This window comes from Ahaetulla prasina, chromosome 13 (genome assembly GCF_028640845.1).
Source record: "Ahaetulla prasina isolate Xishuangbanna chromosome 13, ASM2864084v1, whole genome shotgun sequence".
Lineage (NCBI taxonomy): Eukaryota > Metazoa > Chordata > Lepidosauria > Squamata > Colubridae > Ahaetulla > Ahaetulla prasina.
In genome coordinates this window covers 11,176,937-11,199,372 of record NC_080551.1, presented here as the reverse complement: position 1 = coordinate 11,199,372, position 22,436 = coordinate 11,176,937, and the positions used below count along the sequence as shown (strand labels likewise).

Sequence of the window (22,436 nt, the reverse complement as noted above, 5' to 3'; positions counted from 1 at the left end):
AGTTTAGTTTAGTTTAGTTTTATTAGATTTTTATACCGCCCTTCTCCCGAAGGACTCAGGGCGGTTCACAGCCAGAATAAAATAATAACAATATACAGATAAAAAGAAATTTAAAAACTTATTATATAGTTGGCCAATTCTAAAACAATTATAACAGTTAAAACCCCTTAAAATTTGTATCAAAAATTAAAATTCAAACCCTTAAAATATCAAGATATAAAATTCCTAAGCCAGTCCCGCGCGAGTAAACAAATACGTCTTCAGCTTCAGCAGTTGTTGCAAACTAGGGGGAAGTTCGTTCCAGAGCGTAGGGGCCCCCACAGAGAAGGGGTTTTTGTTGTTTTGAGGGTAGGAGTTGAAACAGTTTATGTCCAGGATGTGAGGGGTCTGTAAATATTTTCACAGCCCTCTTTTTGATTTGTGTAGTATACAGGTCCTCAACGGAAGGCGGGTTGGTAGCCGTTGTTTTTTCTGCCTAGCGTAGAATAGCGTAGGAGATGGGAATCATTGGTTTCAAATTTAACTCCAGATCAGGCACTTCAAGCTTAAATGTTTTCTCATTCTAATGTACAGAACACTGAGAATTTGAGAAGATTCAGACTTGAAATACTACGTCCCAACTGGAAGGCCAGTTTCCAACTTCACCAGAAAGTGCTCCAGTGGTGAATCAATCATTCTAGAAATGTTCCGAAATCAAAACGGACCCATTTCAAATTCAGTTTAAAACGGGGAAACTGTGCTGGTTGAAGCTTGGAACATTTCTGGAAAAGTTGGAACCACACTGGAATACATCCAGTCAGTGTCGCCCTTCCTGGATAGACCAGACAGGAAACTCAACCCAATGAGCTAATTAATTCTACTTTATTGTAAGGCTACATCAGTGGTAGTCAACCTGGTCCCTACCGCCCACTAATGGGCGTTGCAACTTTCATGGTGGGCGGTAGGGGTTTTCTCCGATACTGAAGCACTTTCCTTTTTTTTTAAATTTAATTGACTTTTTAAAAAAAATTCATAGCATTATTTAAAAACATTTTCATTAGGTTTTCATAAAATTCCCTGTGACAATTTAAATTTCTGAAAATATACTATTTGTATCGCCCGTGCATAAGTTTAGTTCATGTTACCTAAGTGAAACTAAATGGTGCTCTAGTGCGACCGCAAACAAAAGAGCCTCGTCCCAGAATAGCTCGCGCATCTCCCCCCACACCACCCAGCTGTAACAGACAAGCAGAGCTGGTAGCCAGCGGCCCCCCCAAACTCAATCCGCGATGTGCGAGAGGCATGCGCAGACAACAATACACGGCACATAACTGTGGAACCGGTGGGCGGTTAGCAAATTTTACTACTAACAGAGATACAAAAGTGGGCGGTAGGTATAAAAAGGTTGACTACCCCTGGGCTACATTAACAGAATCGTGCAAGTCTGAAAGTACAAATCTCCTGCCGTCTCTCTTGCAGCCTGAAAATCTGGGGTGAGCTCCCTTCCCAGCCTCTTCCTCCACCCATTGTGCATCTGTGGGTTATGCCCTCTCTTATCGGACTGTTCCGTAAAAAGCATTCCTTTGCTCTGTTTCTCAAGGTCTTTCTCACAAACCGTTACATCCAATGAAGTCAGATCACCTTGTTTTAAATTTGAAACAACTGTTTCAAGGGCAAATTTTTTTTTTCTTCACGTGGCTAATGGTGTAGACCAGTAGTTCTCAACCTTTTCTTCACCATCACGGACCTCTTTTAAATACATTTTGTGGACTATGGCCACTGACCATGTGTTGTGACCGAGGCCCAAGTAGTGATTACCAGACACAATGCAGTCCTAAACAACCTTATTTTATTAGAACAGCTGAGAATTCATTCTCGGCTTAGTCCAAATTAAATCCAAAACAAATTATTCATAAACAGTCCTTTGGCCTTATCACCAACCTTTGTTGTCTTTGGCAACCTGCCAAAGGCTTTTCTTGGCAAAACCTCCACCAAATTCAAGAGACACTGGCAAGAAGCAATAGTTGCTTTTCTACGAAGAACCCAACGGCTCATTGCTGCTCTTTTAAGCTTTATGGGAGTGGCCAATCATCTGGCCTTACTCCCAAGTCATCCTTTTTGCTTCAGCTGCTCTTGCCTTCTGGCAGCTCTTTGCATGCATGCACTAGGAACAGGCTCCTCCTGTTCCTCTGTCTCTCTGCTGTCTACCTCTGGAGGCTCCAGTGTCCGTGCATCGCTCCTAGATGGCCCTGGCCCCATCTCTGCCTCCGATGCAGAGCCCTTGTCTGGGCCTTCCCTTAACTCCAGACTGGCCCATTGTCCTCCCTAGCCTCCTCACTGTCCGACTCTGCTGACAGGTCCGCAGGCTGCTGGCGGACCACAACACCATGGCCATTATCAACCCCTAGACAACTCAAAATTTAAAGCTTTAGACTTAACAATTTGTAGCCCCCTGTAATGACTTCATGGATGGTCCATGGACCACAGGTTGAGAACCACTCTCTGTTCTTGGAGAATTAAAAAACTCACAAATTCCTTGTTTTGCTCCTGTTAAAAAATAATGTAACTTTCATATAACGTTCATTCCCACCCACTAGCATAGCTGTTTGTCCCTGCTATCTAGTAATTCTTCCACTGGGAGATCTGTGTCAACTCACAAAGCATCCCTGGCCTGCTCTTGAGTTGCCATAGGCCAGGTGAGGAATGGGAAACCGGCGAAATGGCACAGCAGCCAAAGACAGATGCACATTCCACACTTATTTCTCTCAAGGCTGTATCCCAGGGTTACCTACAGCAGCCGGAGGGGAGTGACCTCTAAAACCCGTGAAATTGTTCCGTTGGGCGAATGTAATTGATGGCACACCCCGAGGGAGGGGGGAAACAGGATCATAATTGGGGTGTAAATTACGTAGGGTCAGAGCTGGCTTTACTTGGGAACGTGCAGACATGAAGCTCCTAATAAATAATTGGATTTTTTTTTAAGCTTGGCTCGAGACTCATGATTTAATTAGGGCATCCATCAGAACCTTGACATCCTTCAGAACCCTGAATCTGAAGGTCATGAGGTTGAGAAAGGCCTATTTAAGATAACAGAAAATATTCCATTTCAATGTATTTTGTACCTCCTCTATACACTGAAGAAAGCAAACACCTGAATTGGTCAGTTTCCTGACCTGTTTCTATACATTGATCCTTATAGGTTGGGAGCTTGGAAGACTATTATCATTTCCATCACAGCAAGACCATTAAAAGATCAACGTTCAGCAGCAGAGGTCCACACAACTTCCTCAGAATGGATCCAAAGGTATGTGTGCCCACTACCAATATCAGCTACCACAAAGACCATCACCAGTGTGACCCCAGGTTCCAAAATGAAAGGAAGTCAGCCGAGTAACAAACAAATAATAAAGGAAAAAAATCTTTGAAAGGCCAACGTATACATGATTGCTAAACTCTAATTTTATTTCCATGTATATTATTTTTCCTGGTTTTTATGTTGTGTATTGTTGAAAGATATTCTATGAGAGATAGGTGACTCTGCTTTACTTAAATGAAAGACAATCTATGAATCAATGTCTATAAGTGGAAACAAGGGTGGTTTGTAAGGATAGAAAAGTATAGAGAGAAGGAGCCAAATACTATTGATGTAAGCTAGTTTTAGCTTCCTTTCCTTTCCTTTCCTTTCCTTTCCTTCCCTTCCCTTCCCTTCCCTTCCCTTCCCTTTATCTCTTCTTCCTTTCTTTTCCTTCCCTTCCCTTCCCTTCCCTTCCCTTCCCTTCCCTTCATCTCTTCTTCCTTTCCTTTCCTTTCCTTTCCTTCCCTTTCCTTTCCTTCCCTTCTCTTTCCTTCCTTCCTTCCTTTCCTTTCCTTTCTTCCTCCTTCCTTCCTTCCTTCCCTTCCCTTCCCTTCATCTCTTCTTCCTTTCCTTTCCTTTCCTTTCCTTTCCTTTCCTTTCCTTCCCTTCCCTTCCCTTCCCTTCCCTTCCCTTCCCTTCTCTTCATCTTCTTCCTTTCCTTCCTTCCTTTCCTTTCCTTTCCTTCCTTCCTTCCTTCCTTCCCTTCCTTCCTTTCTTTTCCTTCCTTCCTTCCTTTCCTTCCCTTCCCTTCCCTTCATCTCTTCTTCCTTTCCTTTCCTTTCCTTTCCTTCCCTTTCCTTTCCTTCCCTTCTCTTTCCTTCATCTCTTCTTCCTTTCCTTTCCTTTCCTTTCCTTTCCTTTCCTTTCCTTTCCTTTCTTTTCCTTTCCTTTCCTTCCCTTCCCTTCCCTTTCCTTTCCTTTCATCTCTTCTTCCTTCCCTTCCCTTCCCTTCCCTTCCCTTCCCTTCTCTTCATCTCTTCTTCCTTTCCTTTCCTTTCCTTTCCTTTCCTTTCCTTCCCTTCCCTTCCCTTCCCTTCCCTTCCCTTCTCTTCATCTCTTCTTCCTTTCCTTTCCTTTCCTTTCCTTTCCTTTCCTTTCCTTCCCTTCTTCCCTTCCCTTCCCTTCCCTTCCCTTCCCTTCCCTCCCTCTCTTCTCCTTTCCTTTCCTTTCCTTTCCTTTCCTTTCCTTTCCTTTCCTTTCCTTTCCTTTCCTTTCCTTCCCTTCCCTTCCCTTCCCTTCCCTTTCTTTTCCTTTCCTTTCCTTCCCTTCCCTTCCCTTCCCTTCCCTTCCCTTCCCTTCTTCCTTTCCTTCCCTTCCCTTTCCTTTCCTTTCCTTTCCTTCCCTTCTTCCCTTCCCTTCCCTTCCCTTCCCTTCCCTTCATCTCTTCTCCTTTCCTTTCCTTTCCTTTCCTTTCCTTTCCTTTCCTTTCCTTTCCTTTCCTTTCCTTTCCTTTCCTTCCCTTCCCTTCCCTTTCTTTTCCTTTTCCTTTTCCTTTTCCTTTTCTTTTTTTCCTTTTCCTTTCCTTTCCCTCCTTTCATTTCTTTGTTTCTCTTCCTCTCCCCCTCCTCTGAATTACCATGACACGTTCATGCGTGTAATCTGTAAACCAAGGTTTATGGCTAAACATGTGTAGCAAATCCAGTCCTTTGTACTCCATCCAAATAAACCGATGGGTAGGAAAACCATCGTGCGGAGTGAAAAAGCGAAGCCTAGGCAGGCGCTGAGATTTAATTAATTAAATAAATAGCCTGCCATCACGCACAGTATAGCCACGGCTAATTATTTTTTATCATCCGCGAGAGGCAAAGAGGCATCATTTCAAGTTGCTATTCCCTCTCCAGCCAAGAGCCCCTCATTGGCTCTCTTCCACCTTTTTCTTCTCTGTTGGCACTATCATTGAATTGGAGGAGGGGGGTGGATGTCGTGCTGTCTCTCGGCTCGGCTCTTTTCAGCTGAGATCCTTTAATAAGAGGGTGAATATTGCTTATTCCTTTTTCACCGGCTGTCCTCGGCCGCCCTTCTTATCTTCTCCTCCTCCTGCATCTCAGCCGGTTCCTGCTGTTCTGGAGGAAAAGGTCTAACCAACCATACAGTAGAAGAGGTTCCCACATATCTGCTCCTTGGCTAAGTCTCCCTCCCTCTTTTCCAGCCCTATATTACCTGCTTGGAGAATTGTTCTTTACCCTCTGGCAGTTTCTCAGACAGACTGTCTAGTTCAGTGATGGATAACCTTTTTGCCGTCACGTGCCAAAAGCAGAGGGAGCACAAGGGGGGGGTGTCCCATGCACATATGCCCACACCCATAATTCAGTGCGCCCTGCCCCCCCATGCACGTGCATGGGACCCCCCCACTTTTGGCACGTGATGGCATGGTGGGCACAGTAGACCCGTTTTCGCCCTCCCCAGGCTCCAAAGGCTTTCTAGGAGCCTGGGGAGGCCCGTGGGAAATGGCCTTCCCCACCCCACCCCGGAGATCCTCTAGAGACTGGAAACAGCCTGTTTCCGACTTCTGGTGGGACCGGAAGGCCCGTTTTTCACTCTCACCAGGCTCCAGAGGCTTTCTAGGAGCCTGGGGAGGCCCGTGGGAAATGGCCTTCCCCATCCCACCCTGGAGATCCTCTAGAGACTGGAAACAGCCTGTTTCCCGACTTCTGGTGGGACCGGAAGGCCCGTTTTTCACTCTCACCAGGCTCCAGAGGCTTTCTAGGAGCCTAGGGAGGGCAAAAATAGCCTCCCCCCCCCCGGAGGCCCTCTGAAGGCCGGTGGGACCAGAAGGTTGGAAGGGATGCGCGCAGAAGCTGATCTAGGCCAACGCTCGCATGCCCACAGATATGGCTCCACATGCCACCAAAATTTTTTTGACTAGTATATACAGTAAGAATGGGGCTGGTTGTTTTACTCTCCTTTAATTAAGTAGGTCGGCAATTCAGCGGTTCGAATCCCTAGTGCTGCCATGTAACGGGGTGAGCTCCCGTGACTTGTCCCAGCTTCTGCCAACCTAGCAGTTTGAAAGCATGTAAAAAATGCGAATAGAAAAATAGGGAACACCTTTGGTGGGAAAGGAACTGCATTCTGTGCGCCTTTGGCGTTGAGTCATGCCAACCACATGACCACGGAGACGTCTTCGGATAGCACTGGCTCTTCGGCTTTGAAACGGAGATGAGCACTGCCCCCTAGAGTCGGGAATGACTAGTACGTATGTGCGAGGGGAACCTTTACTTTTAATTAAGTTGGTGGTTTTTCAGGTTAATATTTGCTTTATATTAATCATGAATATATGGGTGCTCTGCTGTTTCCTGGGTGTGTTCTTTTAAATAATTTATGACTGTTGAGTTTGATGTGCGTTATAAATACTAGCTTTATAAGGTTGACTGTTATGAGCTCATTTCAGCATGCCGAATTGTGTAGCTGTTGTGCTTCCTTCTTGATTTGTACCATGCCCCAGTAAGGTATGTCATATTAATAATAATTAGAAAAAGGAGAAATAACTAGAGCACAAATGATGGGGATTTGTCTTTGACTAATAATCACTAAAACTTCTACCTTTGGAGAGTTACTAAGAGACAGTGGAATATTTCCCAAATTGACCTGCTAAAAGAAGCCTTCAGACTCTTTAAAACGTTTCTTGAGGGTCATATGATAATTGCTGGAGTATTTAATATTCCTTTCATTGATGAACAGGAGTTGTTTTCGTATTACTGTGGATTGGATTAAAAAGATGCTAATTAGATCTAATTGTCTTTGAAGAAAGAGGGCTATGATGTGCTCTATCAGTTGAGTATTTTGTCCTTCGGGGATATATATTTTTTGGGTGGGGGGGCTAGTCTATCCTTCCTTCTTTTTTTTTCTTCTTTTTTTTGATTGAATGATACATCCTTATGTCTTTGCTACAGGGCATTCCAACCTTATTAACACAGAAGCAAACAGGTACTCCTGTATCTGCTTCTTCCCTGTGATTTGCATGGGAGATTTTGAAACACAACAATAATTTATTCTGATTCTGCTTGGTCCATAAACCTTTGCCAGTTGCTCATCCTTGCCCTGCTCTTAATTTCCAAGACACCTTTTGAATGGCCGAGCTGCCCTTACTAGAATACCTTTAAAGAAAAAAAATAGATGGAAAGGACAAATATTATGAACAGGGAAAAAAGAGAAATAAATCCTTGTATTCTTTCTTCTCAGCAGATGTGGTATATTCTATTTTTTTTTTCTCTCCTCAAAGCTGCTGCTGATGAACGTCCAGAGTTTTTACAAATTATCCATTTGGGAAGGAGAAATGGAGGACGATGTGCTCCTGTTAGAATATTTATTTATTTATTTATTTATAATTTAATTTCTATACCGCCCTTCTCCCGAAGGACTCAGGGCGGTTTACAGCCATATTAAAACTACAAATACAAATAACAATTTTAAAAGTGAATTAAAACCAAATATTTAATGGCCAGATCAACTAAAACAGTCAAAGACCGACATAAAACCCATTTAAAATTGCAATTAAAATTATACTTAGACTAGTCCCGCACGATGAAATAGTAAAGTCTTCAGTTCACGTTTGAAGGCCCGGAGGTCGGGGAGTTGGCGTAACCCCGGAGGCAGCTCATTCCATAGGGCCGGTGCTGCCACAGAGAAGGCCCTCCCCCTGGGGGCCGCCAACCTACATTGTTTGGTCAACGGCACCCTGAGGAGGCCCACTCTGTGGGAGCGCACAGGTCGTTGGGAGGCTGTCGGTGGCAGAAGGCGGTCTCGTAGATAACCCGGTCCTAAGAATATGGGTTTTCTGCAGGATTATTGAAAATCTAGGCTTCGAAAATAAAAAGGGAAACAAGAGTGTAAAATATTTCCTTCTCAATGGGTCAAGGATAGCAATAGCACTTAGATCTATATACCGCTTCGCAGTACTTTACAGTAGTCTCTAAGCGGTTTACAGAGCCAGCCTATGGCCTCCAACAATCTGGGTGCTCATTTTACCCACCTGGGAAGGCTGGAAGGCTGAGTCAACTTTGAGCCTGTCAGAATCAAACTGCTGGTAGTCGGCAGAGTTTAACAAATGAATAGAGTTGGAAGGTACCTTATAGGTCATCTAGTCCAGCCCCCCACCCAAGCAGGAGACCCTACACCATTTCTAATAAATGGCAGTCCACTCTCTTCTTGAAAGCCTCCAGTGATGAAGCTCCCATAGCTTCCGAAGGCAACTTCTGTTCCATGGGTTGATTGCTCTCACTGTCAGAAAATTTCTCCTTAATTGTAGGTTGAATCTCTCCTTGAATCAGTTTCCATCCATTATTCCTTGTCTGGCCTTCGGGTGCCTTGGAAAATAGCTTGACCCCCTCCTCTCTGTGGCAGCTCCTCAAATACTAGAAAACTGCTATCATGTCTCCCCTGGTCCTTCTCTTCACTAGACCAGCCATGCCCAGTTCCTGCAACCCTTCTTCATATGTTTCAGCCTCCAATCCCCTAGTCATCTTGGTTGCTCTTCTCTGCATTCTTTCTAGAGTCTCAGCATCTTTTTTATAGTGTGGTGACCAAAACTGGATGCAGTACTCTGGCTGTGGTCTTACTAAGGTCATAGTAAGTCCAGCAATACTGCATTATAACCACTGCACCACCATGGATGCCAATCACCTGGCTATAATTATTCTGGTGGTAGAGGGACAATTTGAAGATGCCAATTTTAGGAGCATGATATTCAGCTCACGGCTTCTAATGGAGGACTTAACCCTAACCCAGGAAACCAATTCTTTCAGAGATTAGCTACACCAATTCTTTATTATGCAGCTTGTAGCTATATGAGAGAATTTTAAAAGTGAATTAAAACCAAATATTTAATGGCCAGATCAACTAAAACAGTCAAAGACCAACATAAAACCCATTTAAAATTGCAATTAAAATTATACTTAGACTAGTCCCGCACGATGAAATAGTAAAGTCTTCAGTTCACGTTTGAAGGCCCGGAGGTCGGGGAGTTGGCGTAACCCGAGGCAGCTCATTCCATAGGGCGGTGCTGCCACAGAAGGCCCTCCCCTGGGGGCCGCCAACCTACATTGTTTGGTCAATGGCACCCTGAGGAGGCCCACTCTGTGGGAGCGCACAGGTCGTTGGGAGGCTGTCGGTGGCAGAAGGCGGTCTCGTAGATAACCCGGTCCTAAGAATATGGGTTTTCTGCAGGATTATTGAAAATCTAGGCTTCGAAAATAAAAAGGGAAACAAGAGTGTAAAATATTTCCTTCTCAATGGGTCAAGGATAGCAATAGCACTTAGATCTATATACCGCTTGCAGTACTTTCCAGTAGTCCCTAAGCGGTTTACAGAGCCAGCCTATGGCCTCCAACAATCTGGGTGTACATTTTACCCACCTGGGAAGGCTGGAAGGCTGAGTCAACTTTGAGCCTGTCAGAATCAAACTGCTGGTAGTCGGCAGAGTTTAACAAATGAATAGAGTTGGAAGGTACCTTATAGGTCATCTAGTCCAGCCCCCCACCCAAGCAGGAGACCCTACACCATTTCTAATAAATGGCAGTCCACTCTCTTCTTGAAAGCCTCCAGTGATGAAGCTCCCATAGCTTCCGAAGGCAACTTCTGTTCCATGGGTTGATTGCTCTCACTGTCAGAAAATTTCTCCTTAATTGTAGGTTGAATCTCTCCTTGAATCAGTTTCCATCCATTATTCCTTGTCTGGCCTTCGGGTGCCTTGGAAAATAGCTTGACCCCCTCCTCTCTGTGGCAGCTCCTCAAATACTAGAAAACTGCTATCATGTCTCCCCTGGTCCTTCTCTTCACTAGACCAGCCATGCCCAGTTCCTGCAACCCTTCTTCATATGTTTCAGCCTCCAATCCCCTAGTCATCTTGGTTGCTCTTCTCTGCATTCTTTCTAGAGTCTCAGCATCTTTTTTATAGTGTGGTGACCAAAACTGGATGCAGTACTCTGGCTGTGGTCTTACTAAGGTCATAGTAAGTCCAGCAATACTGCATTATAACCACTGCACCACCATGGATGCCAATCACCTGGCTATAATTATTCTGGTGGTAGAGGGACAATTTGAAGATGCCAATTTTAGGAGCATGATATTCAGCTCACGGCTTCTAATGGAGGACTCTAACCCTAACCCAGGAAACCAATTCTTTCAGAGCTTAGCTACACCAATTCTTTATTATGCAGCTTGTAGCTATATGAGAGAATTTTAAAAGTTCAAAACCAACGGGAGAGAGCCATTTCACAGTCAGTTGGTCATGCATGGAGTAGGGATTACGTCACCCTTTCCATCCTAAGCCATCCCCACATAATTGCAGTATGAAATAGAATGGCACAGAATTTAAGATTTGAAGACGAGAGATAATATTGATTGCTAACAGATGTAGCGCTTGTCTGCAACTCTTTAAAGCAGCTGTGTCTTTTCCTGTGTCCTCCATAAGCTGCCACAGACTTCAGTTCCAAGAAAAGATGCTTCTCATTTAAAGAGTTGAGATATCTATGCCTCTAAATCAGGGGTGGGCTTCAAAAATTTTGGTAATGGTGGGTGTGGCCTAATCAACCTCCTACACCACGGGGGGTGGAGGGTGTTTGCTCCTCTGGGCTCTGGAGGCTTTCCTTGAGCATCTGGGAGGGCAAAAATAGCCTCCCCAGGCTCTGGAGGCCCTCTGGAGGTCGGAAATGGGCCCATTTCTGGCCTTCCTGAACTTCTGGTAGGCCCATTTTTCGCCCTCCCTGAGTCTCCGTGCATGCCCTGCATTTGCCTGCATCCAAAATGGACTGCGTGGGGACTCCTGGGAGGGGCGGGGTGGGCGGGTCCAGCCAGGAGTGGGATTTGGGGGTTCTCCGAACCGCACAGAATCTTAGCTAGAGGTTCTCCCGAACCCCCGTGAACCCCCAGCAGCCCGCCCCTGCTCTAAATACTTTCTGCTCACTTAACCCCAATATTAAACTGGCTCTGATTCCGGGTCGTATCCTCTCCCTAAAAGAAACCTTTTGCAGAAAAGTTTGTGCTTACACAAAAAGGTTCTTCTGCACACAGAAATACACTCGGAATATATACCGACAGCCTGTTTTGTTGGTTGCGTCTCTAACGCAAGTAGACAATGCAGTTTCACGGGCACTGCATTAAGGGGATCTTAAACTAGTCCTGGCTAAAAGCCCTTCTCAATCTTTCAGCTGATGCCAAACTGTAAATGTTCAAGTGCTCTCTCAACTTTTTATTTCGTGTACTTTTGAAAAGCTCAAATACGTCTTCAATGATTTGGTGATTTGTTCTTATTTCAGCAGGGGAAAAAAAACGGCAATTGACCGAGCATCCTATCCTTTGGAAGGAAAAAAAAAACCCTGCAAAACATTTGTGAAATTTTCAGAGCGCTATTGGATTTCAAAGAAAGGCAAAAAACGAGGTTCTGGGTATAAAAACGAACGATTTCTGCAATAGAACAGGTGTTTAAATTATTCTTGAGCCAAGCGTTTGCCGTTGTATATTTATCTAAACACACTGTCCAAAATTAGCACGGCAGCCTTCTGGACTTGGCTTTATTGTGATTTCATAATCAAGGAGTACCTTTCTAGTTTATTTTAGGAAGACGGATCACCCTTTTGACTGCTCCTATTTAACGTTATTGTGTGAATATGCAAATGATAGTGGCAGAACCTTTACTTTCACTGACAAGGAATGCCACCTGGAATTCAAATGCCAGAGAAAATACTGTGCGGTTCTTGAGGATTCTTAACCAATAAAGGGTTTCAGGAGGGTGGGGGGAGAATGAGCAGATAAGTAAATTCCATGTCATCGAAATGAGCTGACGCTTTTACAGCTGAGACTCTCATTCCAAATTTATTCATGTCTTTATAGACATTTGCATTCCAAAGGCTCCCTGGAATTTGCCAGCGTAATTAGTAAATCAACTGCCCTTTTTTTGCGCACGTCGAGCAGATGATCCTGTACAACCTGAATGTGCGGTCTTGGGATGGGTTTGCAGGGAGCCCTTTTCAACGGTTCGGCAGCGGATTGAAGATGAGGCAAACCCAGCTTTTCTGCCCCACTGAGAACAGGAACAAGAGACACCCGTGCATTGGAGAAACTTCTCTCATCTCCAATCTGGGCAAATGAGAAATAAAAATAGCAATAGCACTTAGATTTATGTACCACTTCATTGTGCTTTATAGCAGTAGCACTTAGATTTATATGCCTGTCGTGTCCCACTCCTCCACTGACGGCCGGGTCAGGGAAATCCGAATCAGGCGTGCCTCTGCAGCTCTGCCAAAGTCCTAGCAAAGTCCTCAAGGCAGGCAGGAGACCAGAAAGTGACTTCAGCAAGATATGTTTCGACTTGGCCTGACTCAGAGAATGCCAGAAAGCAGGTCCTTTATATAGGCCATGGGGTGTGGCTCCATGACTCAGCACTTATCCAGGCCTGCCCCTCCCTTCCTTCTGTTGCCTCTGTCTATCAAGTCTTCTGACGCGAGGGTCACTCCAGTCTGCAGCTGTTGGCAATTGACCTCCCTCAGGCTCACATGCTGTGGAGGAGGGGGAGGGGTCTAGTTGCTCCGTTTGCCTGGGCATGGAGCCAGGGCTGGGGGCTGGAGATACTTCCTCCTCTTCAGCCTGTCTGGGCATGGAGCCAGGGCTGGGGCCGGGAGGCATACTAGGACATTCCTCCGTGTTCAGAAGCAGATAAGAAGGCCCCGGCTGTGGTGAGATCGGACGAGACACAACAATGCCGCTTTTCAGTGCTTTACAGCCCTCTCTAAGCAGCTTCCAGAGTCAGTATCAGCATAGTGAGAGAGCGAGAGAGCGAGAGAGAGAGAGAGTGAGAGAGAGAGAGAGAGAGAGATGATAGACAGATCAGGGGTAAAATGCTCCTGGTTCGAACAGGATCGCGTGATCTGGTAGCAATTTTGGCTGGTGGTTCGGAGAACCGGTAGTAATTGTGGTGCCAGGCTCTGCCCACCCGCTCGGCTGTCATTACTGTCTGGTTAAAACAATGTGTTTTGTACCCTCTGCGCATGTGCAGAAAGGTTTTGCACATGCGCAGAGGGTGTTTGTGTGCATGTCACGCACGTTTGGCGCGTGCACTTCTGAACCGGTAAGAAAGGTAAGTGGATTTCACCCCTGAAATAGGTAGATATTAAGGAGGTATTGAGAGAGAAGGGATATTGATATAGATAGATAGATAGATAGATAGATAGATAGATAGATAGATAGATAGATAGATAGATAATGATAGATAGATAGATAGATAGATAGATAGAGAAAGAAAGAAAGAAAGAAAGAAAGAAAGAAAGAAAGAAAGAAAGATAGATGATAGATAGATGACATGAGATATGTATTAAGGAGGTATTGAGAGAAGGGATATTGAGAGAGAGATGAGATAAATATTGAGGCATTGAGAGAGAGAAGGGATACTGATTAGAGATAGACAGACAGACAGACAGATGATATGAGGTAGATATTAAGGAGGTACTAAGAGAGAAGGGACATTGATATAGATAGAAGAGAGAGAGATGAGAGAGAGATGAAATAGATATTGAGATATTGATGGGATATTGAGTAGATAGATATTAAAGAGATAGATACTGAAGAGAGAGAGATTGATGAGATAGATATTGATAAGATAGCAATTGCCCTTAGACTTATATACTGCTTCACAGTGCTTTACAGCCCTCTCTAAACGACTTACAGAGTCAGTATGTTGCCCCCCAACAATCTGGGTTCTCATTTTACCCACCTCGGAAGGATGGAAGGCTGAGTCAACCTTGAGCCTGGTGAGATTTGAACTGCCAAATTGCAGGCAGTCGGCAGTCAGCAGAAGTAGCCTGCAGTACTGCACTCTAACCACTGTGCCACCGTGGCTCATGTAACATTCTCTAAGCAGTTTACAGCATCAGCATATTGCCCCAACTTTCTGGGTCCTCATTTTACAGATCTCAGAAGGATGGAAGGCTAAGTCTACCTTGAGCTGGTCAGGATTGAACTCCTGGCAATGAGGAGAGTCAACCTGCAATAGTACATTCTAACTACTGCGCCACCACAGCTAATAAATTGCTTGAAGGACTACAGATGTCCTTTCTATTCCATGCTTTATGTATTTGTCTGGGTATATGCCAAAAAATATCTGAGCAGTTGTTAGGAGGAAGAGCTGCCAAGCTGCCAAGCCCCCATTCCCTTGCAATGCCTTCTGCATTGTGAATTTCCGAAGAGGGGAGGAAGGTGAAATAAGAGGTCCTGCAAATGGAGATACAGACTACTTGCAAACTCATCATCGTGGAACACTTTAAAGAAAACCTGAAGTTTGAAAATTCAGATACCCAACAGCTGAATCAGAAATAAATCCATTTGTCTCTGCAATGTAGCAGCTCCAAGACTTGCCATCTGTAAAGAGAGTTCCAGTTTGGGAAAGGCTGGGCTGGAGTGTGATTTCAGCTAATATTTGCCTGGGTAATTTTTATTCTCTTTTCACAACTTGTACATCTCTTGGCCTCTGTCATATCATTTAGACAGGATTATAAATAGCCTCGCAATCAGTATCCAATTAACCACATGAGGGTTTGTGCACATTTGGGGGGACATGATTGATTTCCAAAGGAAATAAATGCAGTGAAAGTTTGATAAAAATGCCATGAAAATGGAGAGGAAAAGTATCTTTTCTCTACAAATTGTGGGCATAGCACACAGTATGAATAGCACAGGTGGTATGTCTGTGGGTGTAGTAGGCAACTTGCAGCCGTCCAGAGACTGATGCAACTCCCATAATTTCTCACTGTTGCCCATGGTATGACGCATGGAAAGGAACATGGCTTAAAATCTGGAAAACCAGTACATGAATAATAGCATAAATATGTTACATGAATATATCCATGGTGGATTTATTAGTGGAGGACCACAGAATTGGAAAATTACTTTTAAAACATGTCTGGAGATGAATCAAATGTATTACTTGTTGTAACAAAAATCAACTATGGAGTCCTTGGTGCTCTCTGAGGTTGGTAGTTTTCTTGCAGATATTTCATTACTCAAGTACTGTACCCGTCGTAGGTTTCTACCAGTTCGCACCGGTTCACGTGAACCGGTAACGGTAATTTGGTCTGGGTTGCCGAATCGGTAGCAACAGCTGGCTGGCCACACCTCCAAACTGGTAGCCCCATCACTGCTCACTTGCCCTGCCCTGCCCGCCCGCATGAATGCAAGGAAGAGGCTGGCAAAGAGATGGAGGCTGGGAGGTTTCTTGCAGTTGCATCAAAAAAGAAAAAAGCTTCCCAGCCGCTGCCTCTTTGAGAGCCGCTTTGTGGCTGTGGCGGCTGGCCACAGGCTGCAAAAAACTACTGGAGGTCGCCAAAGAAGCCGCTGCTATTGCATCCCATTGCCTGCTGTATCGTGCTTGGACTGATGCATCCCATTGCCTGCTGCGTCAGTCCGAGCATGATGCAGCAGGCATTGGGATGCGCTTGTGTGGCCGGCGCAAAGAACAGGGCTGTGATGGCAGCGGCTTTTTTGGTGACCTCCGGTAGTTTTCAGTGGCCTGCGGCCAGCCACCGCCTCATGGTGTATTCGGAACTAGGCCATGCAAGTGGTGGGCTGGTGTGTGTGTGTGTGTGCGCGTACAAGTTGATCTGTGTATGCATATGTGTGCACCAACCTGCCACTTCCATGGCCTGGTTCTCCTGTCCCCCCACCCCCCCCGCACCAAACTGGCCCGGGAAGCCACAAAGATTAAATGCTGCTGGCCTATTCGGAACCGAGTGAAAACATAAGTATATTTGTTTCCATATGGAGACCACTTTTGAATTTTGTGGTTGAAGTGGAAAAGAATGAAACTTTGATTTTGGGTTTCACCGATTAGATTGATCGATCCTTATAGAAATGGCTAGTTTATATTACTATGAAAGAACAAAGAGTTGTGCTTTGAGGTTAATGCTTTATTTTACTACAGCAGAGGGAATCAGAAGTCAACGCTTCTTTTTCTTTTTCCCAACCCTTCCCCACTTCTCTTCCCCCTCCCTTTCCCCCCACTGTTTTCCTATTTACTTTTGTATCTTATCTTCTAATTTAATAAAACGTTAAAACTTGGAACCAGGTTACACAAGTGGCGTGCCGATGGGCGTGCACACATGTGCGCAGCTTAACTTGCGCAAATTGAGTTGTGCGTATGCGTGTGTGTGCTGGCTTGCTGCTCGTACAGCCTGGTTCCCCTCTCTACATCCAAGCTGGGCCACCAAGCCGCAAAGTTTGGGGACCGCTGCCATAAAGCGGTGGTCTCCAACTTTGGCAACTTTAAGACTTGTGGACTTGCTGAGGAATTCTGGGAGCTGAAGCAGGGGTGGGCTTCAAAAATGTCAGCAATGGATTTTCATCCCGATTGCTGGGTGGACGTGGCTATGGTGGGCATGGCCTAGACAGCCTCCTGCACCATGGCCAGGGGAAGGGCGTTTTCACCTTCCCCACGCTCCGGAGGCTTTCCTTGAATCTCTGAGAGGGTAAAAACTGCCTCCCCCGGGCTCTGGAGGCCCTCCGGAGGAACATCCGGAAGGCCCGTTTTCCTTCCTCCCCGAGCCTCCGTGCGGGCCCTGCACTTACCTCCAAAACGGGCTGTGTGGTGACTCCTGGAAGGGGCAGAGCCAGCCAGGGGTGGGATTTGAAGGGGCAGGGCCAGCCAGGGGTGGGATTTGAAGATTCTCCGAACCAGCCATAATGTTAGCTATAGATTCCCCCGAACCCGGGTGAGCCCATAGCAGCCCACCCCTGACTTGAAGTCCACAAGAGGGTTTCTTAAATTGATTTGTCCATATAATTAGTACTGTGCTTTCAGCAAGCTGTGCTTTGTCCTTACCTAGCTTTGAACAAACACATTTTGTCTCTCCACTTCTGAGAGAAACTGCACAGCGAGGCATTAATCTGGACCAGCTCTCCTCAACTTTAGGGGGCTTCTAGGCACTCCTGCATCTTCAGCATTAGCAATATGGCTGGGGAATTCTGGAAGTTGCGCTGCCTTCATCTCCAGAAGGATCGCTTAAGAGATGGGATGATTGTTTTCAAATCAAACCAAACCAAACCTTTATTGTCAATGCACAACATGTGTACAATGAAACTGAATGAGCCTCCCTTGGTGCAGCCACACCCCCTCCCAAAACACAAAATACAGAAGTCTGACAGCCCATGGATAAAATAAAAGCTATTTTTCAGCCTGTTCCTTCAGCTGGCTATGCTTCTATATCTCCTGCCCAATGGATTTTAACACATGTCCTATTTTTCTAAGCCCCTCATCATTAAAGGGAACATTAGGACAGGGACGGTAGGCAAGCTGGTGCTCTTATGCATGTCCCTTACAGACCTCTTAGGAATGGGGTGAGGTCAACAGTAGACAATCTAAGGTTAAAATTGTGCAGGTTTTGGGATGAAACCACAGAGTCAGGTAGTGCGTTCCAGGCATTGACCACTCTGTTGCTGAAATCGTATTTTCTGCAATCGAGTTTGGAGCGGTTTACCTTGAATTTGTATCTATTGTGTGCTCATGTATTGTTGTGGTTGAAGCTGAAGTATTCACTGACAGGTAGGACATTGTAGTAGATGATTGTATGAGCTATGCTTAAGTCATACCAAAGGCAGCATAGTTTTAAATTTTCTAAGCCCAAAATTTCAAGTCTGGTGGCATAAGATATTTTGTTGCGAGCGGAGGAGTGGAGCAGAGGTGGGTTTCAGCAGGTTCTGACCAGTTCTGGAGAACCGGTAGTGGAAATTTTGAGTAGTTCAGACAACCGGTAGTAAAAAATCTGCCTGGCCCCACCCCTATCTATTCTCTGCCTCCCAAGTCCCAGCTGATCAGGAAGTAATGGGGATTTTGCAGTAACCTTTCCCTGGAGTGGGGTGGGAATGGAGATTTTACAGTATCCTTTCCCTGCCATGCCCACCAAGCCATGCCATGCCCCCCAAGTCACACCCACAGAACCAGTAGTAAAAAAATTTGAAACCCACCACTAGAGTGGAGGACTCTGCTTGTGAAATATTTCTGGACGCGCTCAATTGTATTAATGTCCAATATGCAGGATTCCAGACAGATGAGCTGTATTCGAGAATTGGTCTAGCAAATGTTTACCAGAGAAGAAACTACACAAGATTAGGTTTAAAACCCTTAATGCCTTTTTGGCGATGTCGTTACAGCGGGCTTTGGCACTTAGATCATTTGATATGAGTACTCCAAGGTTCTTGACCGAGTGGGGGTCATCTACAAGGTCGTGTCCACTCAGTTTGTATTTTGTGTTCTGATTCCTTTTGCCAATGTCATGAACCAGCCTACATGAAAGCGAGGCTGTTTGAGGAAAAACAGCCCAAGCAAAGTTGTTTTTTTTTAAAAATAATATCTTTAAAGTTCTGAGGCTAAAGATGTTTGATGATCTTCTGAACAATTACTCAGGAATCCGTTGAGCACACATTAAACATCTGGTGATGTTCCGAGCAGTTGCTAAACATGCAGCGTTTGAAAAGGTCACCGTTGTCATTTCCCACCCCCACCTCCTTAGAATTCTTATTTATTGCTATCAAAATGTGAGGCTAAGTTATATATATATATATATCTAAGACTCTCATTTTCTGAGATTCTGTGTTCCTTCAGGGATTTGCTTACCTTGGAGTTTAATCCCAGATTTCACGGTTGTTTTCTCTGATGCTGGAAAGGAAAAGGGGAAAAAAGAAACAACAACAACAACAAAAACAAGCAAGCCACCAATTTCCTTTTCTCCACTTGTGCGGTGAAGATCACATCATTTCCAAGTTTCATTATAATCCTGGTAGGTTTATAATGGATAAGCAATATTTAGCCTCCCATTTTCAATGTGCAGGAGATTTATAATTTATTTTGTGAGTGTGCGAACAGGAGTCTCCAGCTGCAGAGCAGCTGTTGTAGCAAAGCTGCACAGCAAGAGCTAGATGTATTATTTTGACTTTGATCAAAAGGGACGGAAATTATTTGAATAGTTAGGGAAAATTTTTGTTTTGTTTTTGTTTGTTTTTGTTGTTTAGCAGCATTGATTTGATTTGTCACTGTCGTTTGGTTTCAGGCAAGCTAATAACTCAAATGGTGCTTCTTGTTTTTGAAATGTGTTGAGCATTCGAAAATAAGACCTATATAAGAGATAGAAAGCCAGGTGATTAAGGCACCAGGCTAGAAACCAGGAGGTTGTGAATTCTAATCCTACCACAGGCACATAACCAGCTGGGTGACTTTTGGGAAATGTCTCTCTCAGCCAGGAGTGAAATCCAGCAGGTTCTGACAGGTTCTGGAGAACCGGTAGCAGAAATTTTGAGTTGTCCAGAGAACCAGCAAATACCACCTCTGGCTGGTCCCAGAGTGGGGTGGGAATGAGGATTTTGCAGTATCCTTCCCCTGGAGTGGGGTGGCAATGGGGATTTTGCAGTATCCTTCCCCTGGAGTCGGGTGGGAATGGAGATTTTGCAATATCCTTCCCCTGGAGTGGGGTGGGAATGGAGATTTTGCAGTATCCTTCCCCTGGAGTGGGGTGGGAATGGGGATTTTGCAGTATCCTTCCCCTGCCATGCCTACCAAGCCAGGTCCACCACAGAATTGGTAGTAAAAAAATTTGATTTTCACCACTGCTCTCATCCCTAGGAAGAACTAGGCAAGGGCAAACCATTCCTGAAAATTCCGCCACCCCCACAAAAAAAAAAAATTGCAGGGATACATGCAGACAATTGTCAGAAATCAACACTGACTCAGTACCAAAAGGAAGGGAAGTAAGAAAAAAGCAGAAGGCAGAACGTTGCTTAGAAAAAAATGATACTAATGTTCATAGGTTCATCCAAAGATGCTTTTTCCAAAAGGCAACTTCACTTTTTTTTCCTCGAAAATATTTCGCTTCTTCTCATCCAAGAAGCTTCTTTAGAACTTCAGAAGTGAAACGTTTTCAAAGGGGGGGGGGGAAACCCCAAGAGAGTCCAGTTGCCTTTTAGAAAAAGCACCTTGGGGACAACCATGATGACCTGGACCAGGGCTCTGCAAACTTGGCCCTTTTAAGACTTGTGGACTTAACTCCCAGAGTTCCTCAGCCAGCAAAGCTGAGAGTTGAAGTCCACAAGTCTTAAGAGAGCCAAATTTGCAGACCCCTGACCTGGACGATTGATGACCTCCATAAGACATTCACAGGTTCAAAATTGCTTTTCATGAAAAGAACAATTCTTCATTCCTCTGAAAACAACAAAATACCTTATGCCACCAGACTTGAAATTCTAGGCTTAGAAAACTTGGAATTCCGTCGCCTTCGACAAGACCTAAGCTTAACTCACAGAATCATCTATTGTAATGTCCTTCCTGTTAAAGACTACTTCAGCTTTAATTGCAATAATACAAGAGCAACCAATAGATTTAAACTTAATGTCAACCGCTTTAATCTAGATTGCAGAAAATATGACTTCTGTAACAGAATCATCAGTGCTTGAAATACTTTACCTGACTCTGTGGTCTCTTCCCATAATCCCAAAAGCTTTATCCAAAAACTTTCTACTATTGACCTCACCCCATTCCTAAGAGGACCATAAGGGGCGTGCATAACCGCACAAACGTGCCTACCGTTCCTGTCCTATTGTTTTTCTTTTCTTCTTCATACATACATATATATATATATATATATATATATATATATATATATATATATATATATATATATATATATATAGGCATGCTTATACCTCCTAATATTTATTCATATATATGTTTATATACTATATAATCTTTTTGTATGATACTTACATATATTGTTGTGACAAAATAAGTAAATAAATAAATAAATATTAGAAGGGAGGGACAGTTGGGCACTTGATTCGTGGACCACACTGGATTTTTTTAATAAAAGTTTTTTATTTTTTAACGAACACACACAAACAAACAAAAAAGCATTTTTTTTCTGAACAGGGTATTGGCTGAGTCACGAATTTGTACAACTTTTAGTTCTCTCCCAACACAATTTATATATTTCACTTTTTGCCATAATATTCTTTCTCTCTAATTTTTATTTGTTTTTCCTTATTTCTATTATATAACTAATCTTGCCATTCGCCCTAATCTCTAATCGTTAATGATTTTTTCTCTCCCCCCCCCCCCCGTCCTCTCATTGCTTCCTCCAAGTTAAGTAAAACTTGGAGGAAGTAAAACCCTTTAGTTTCAAATCAATCATTTTTCTAATATTTAACCCTAACTCTAAATCATCCTATTCAAATATTTTCCCATTACTCCCTTTTCACAACGTAATATAGTTTCAAGCATTTTCCCTAAATTTCATTATTCCAATCACAAAAATTAATATTCAGACAATTTTACCTAGACAACTTATCCAAATACTACAATCAAATACCTTAACACCACATTGGATTTGAAGGCCTCTGGTGGTTCAGGCTGGTAAGACAGTCTGTTATAAACACAGCTGCTTGCAATTACTGCAGGTTCAAGTCCCACCAGGCCCAAGGTTGACTCAGCCTTCCATCCTTTATAAGGTAGGTAAAATGAGGACCCAGATTGTTGGAGGCAATAAGTTGACTTTGTATATAATATACAAATGGATGAAGACTATTGCTTAACTGTGTAAGCCGCCCTGAGTCTTCGGAGAAGGGCGGGATATAAATGCAAATAAAAAAAAAGAGGGGGGGGGAATGCTTGAAAACACAAACGTGCGTTCCTGTAGCACCTGTTGGTAGCCCTATATACCTGTTGCATCTTTTCCCAGCTGCTGCCTGAGCTTGTGGAAAGATGTGTTTGGTTTTAAGGGGTTGCCAACTGATGCCATAAACTTGCCTGGTTTGCTTCCTACCACCTGGTGTATTCTGTAGCATGGTTTCCCTTTTGAATCTAAAATGCTTAAGACCTTGGTTTGTGACTTACTTCCTTCTAGCCAGGGGTCTGCAACCTTGAACACTCAAGGAGCCATTTGGACTCGTTTCCCACAGAAAAGAAAACACCGGGAGCCACAAAACCCTTCCCGTGCCTGACTTATTTCTTGAGCGGACACAAAACTAGCATATGTAGTTGAATTAAATATTCTGTTTCCTTCTGAAACTTAATTTTTCTTGGATTTATCCATGGTTGGCCTACCGAGGGTTGAAAAGCTCAATAAATCGCATGCCA

At 44.2% G+C, this 22,436-nt stretch overlaps 1 protein-coding gene across 1 annotated transcript in view; it reads left to right on the top strand.

Annotated features, from left to right (window-relative positions):
- The window catches only part of PCSK6 (proprotein convertase subtilisin/kexin type 6), a 157,090-nt gene that overhangs the window by 28,421 nt on the left and 106,233 nt on the right, over positions 1–22,436 (top strand). The window contains exon 2 of the mRNA XM_058156640.1: positions 3,179–3,283. Within this exon, the coding sequence (XP_058012623.1) occupies positions 3,179–3,283 (105 nt within the window). The remainder of the gene's footprint in view (positions 1–3,178; positions 3,284–22,436) is intronic.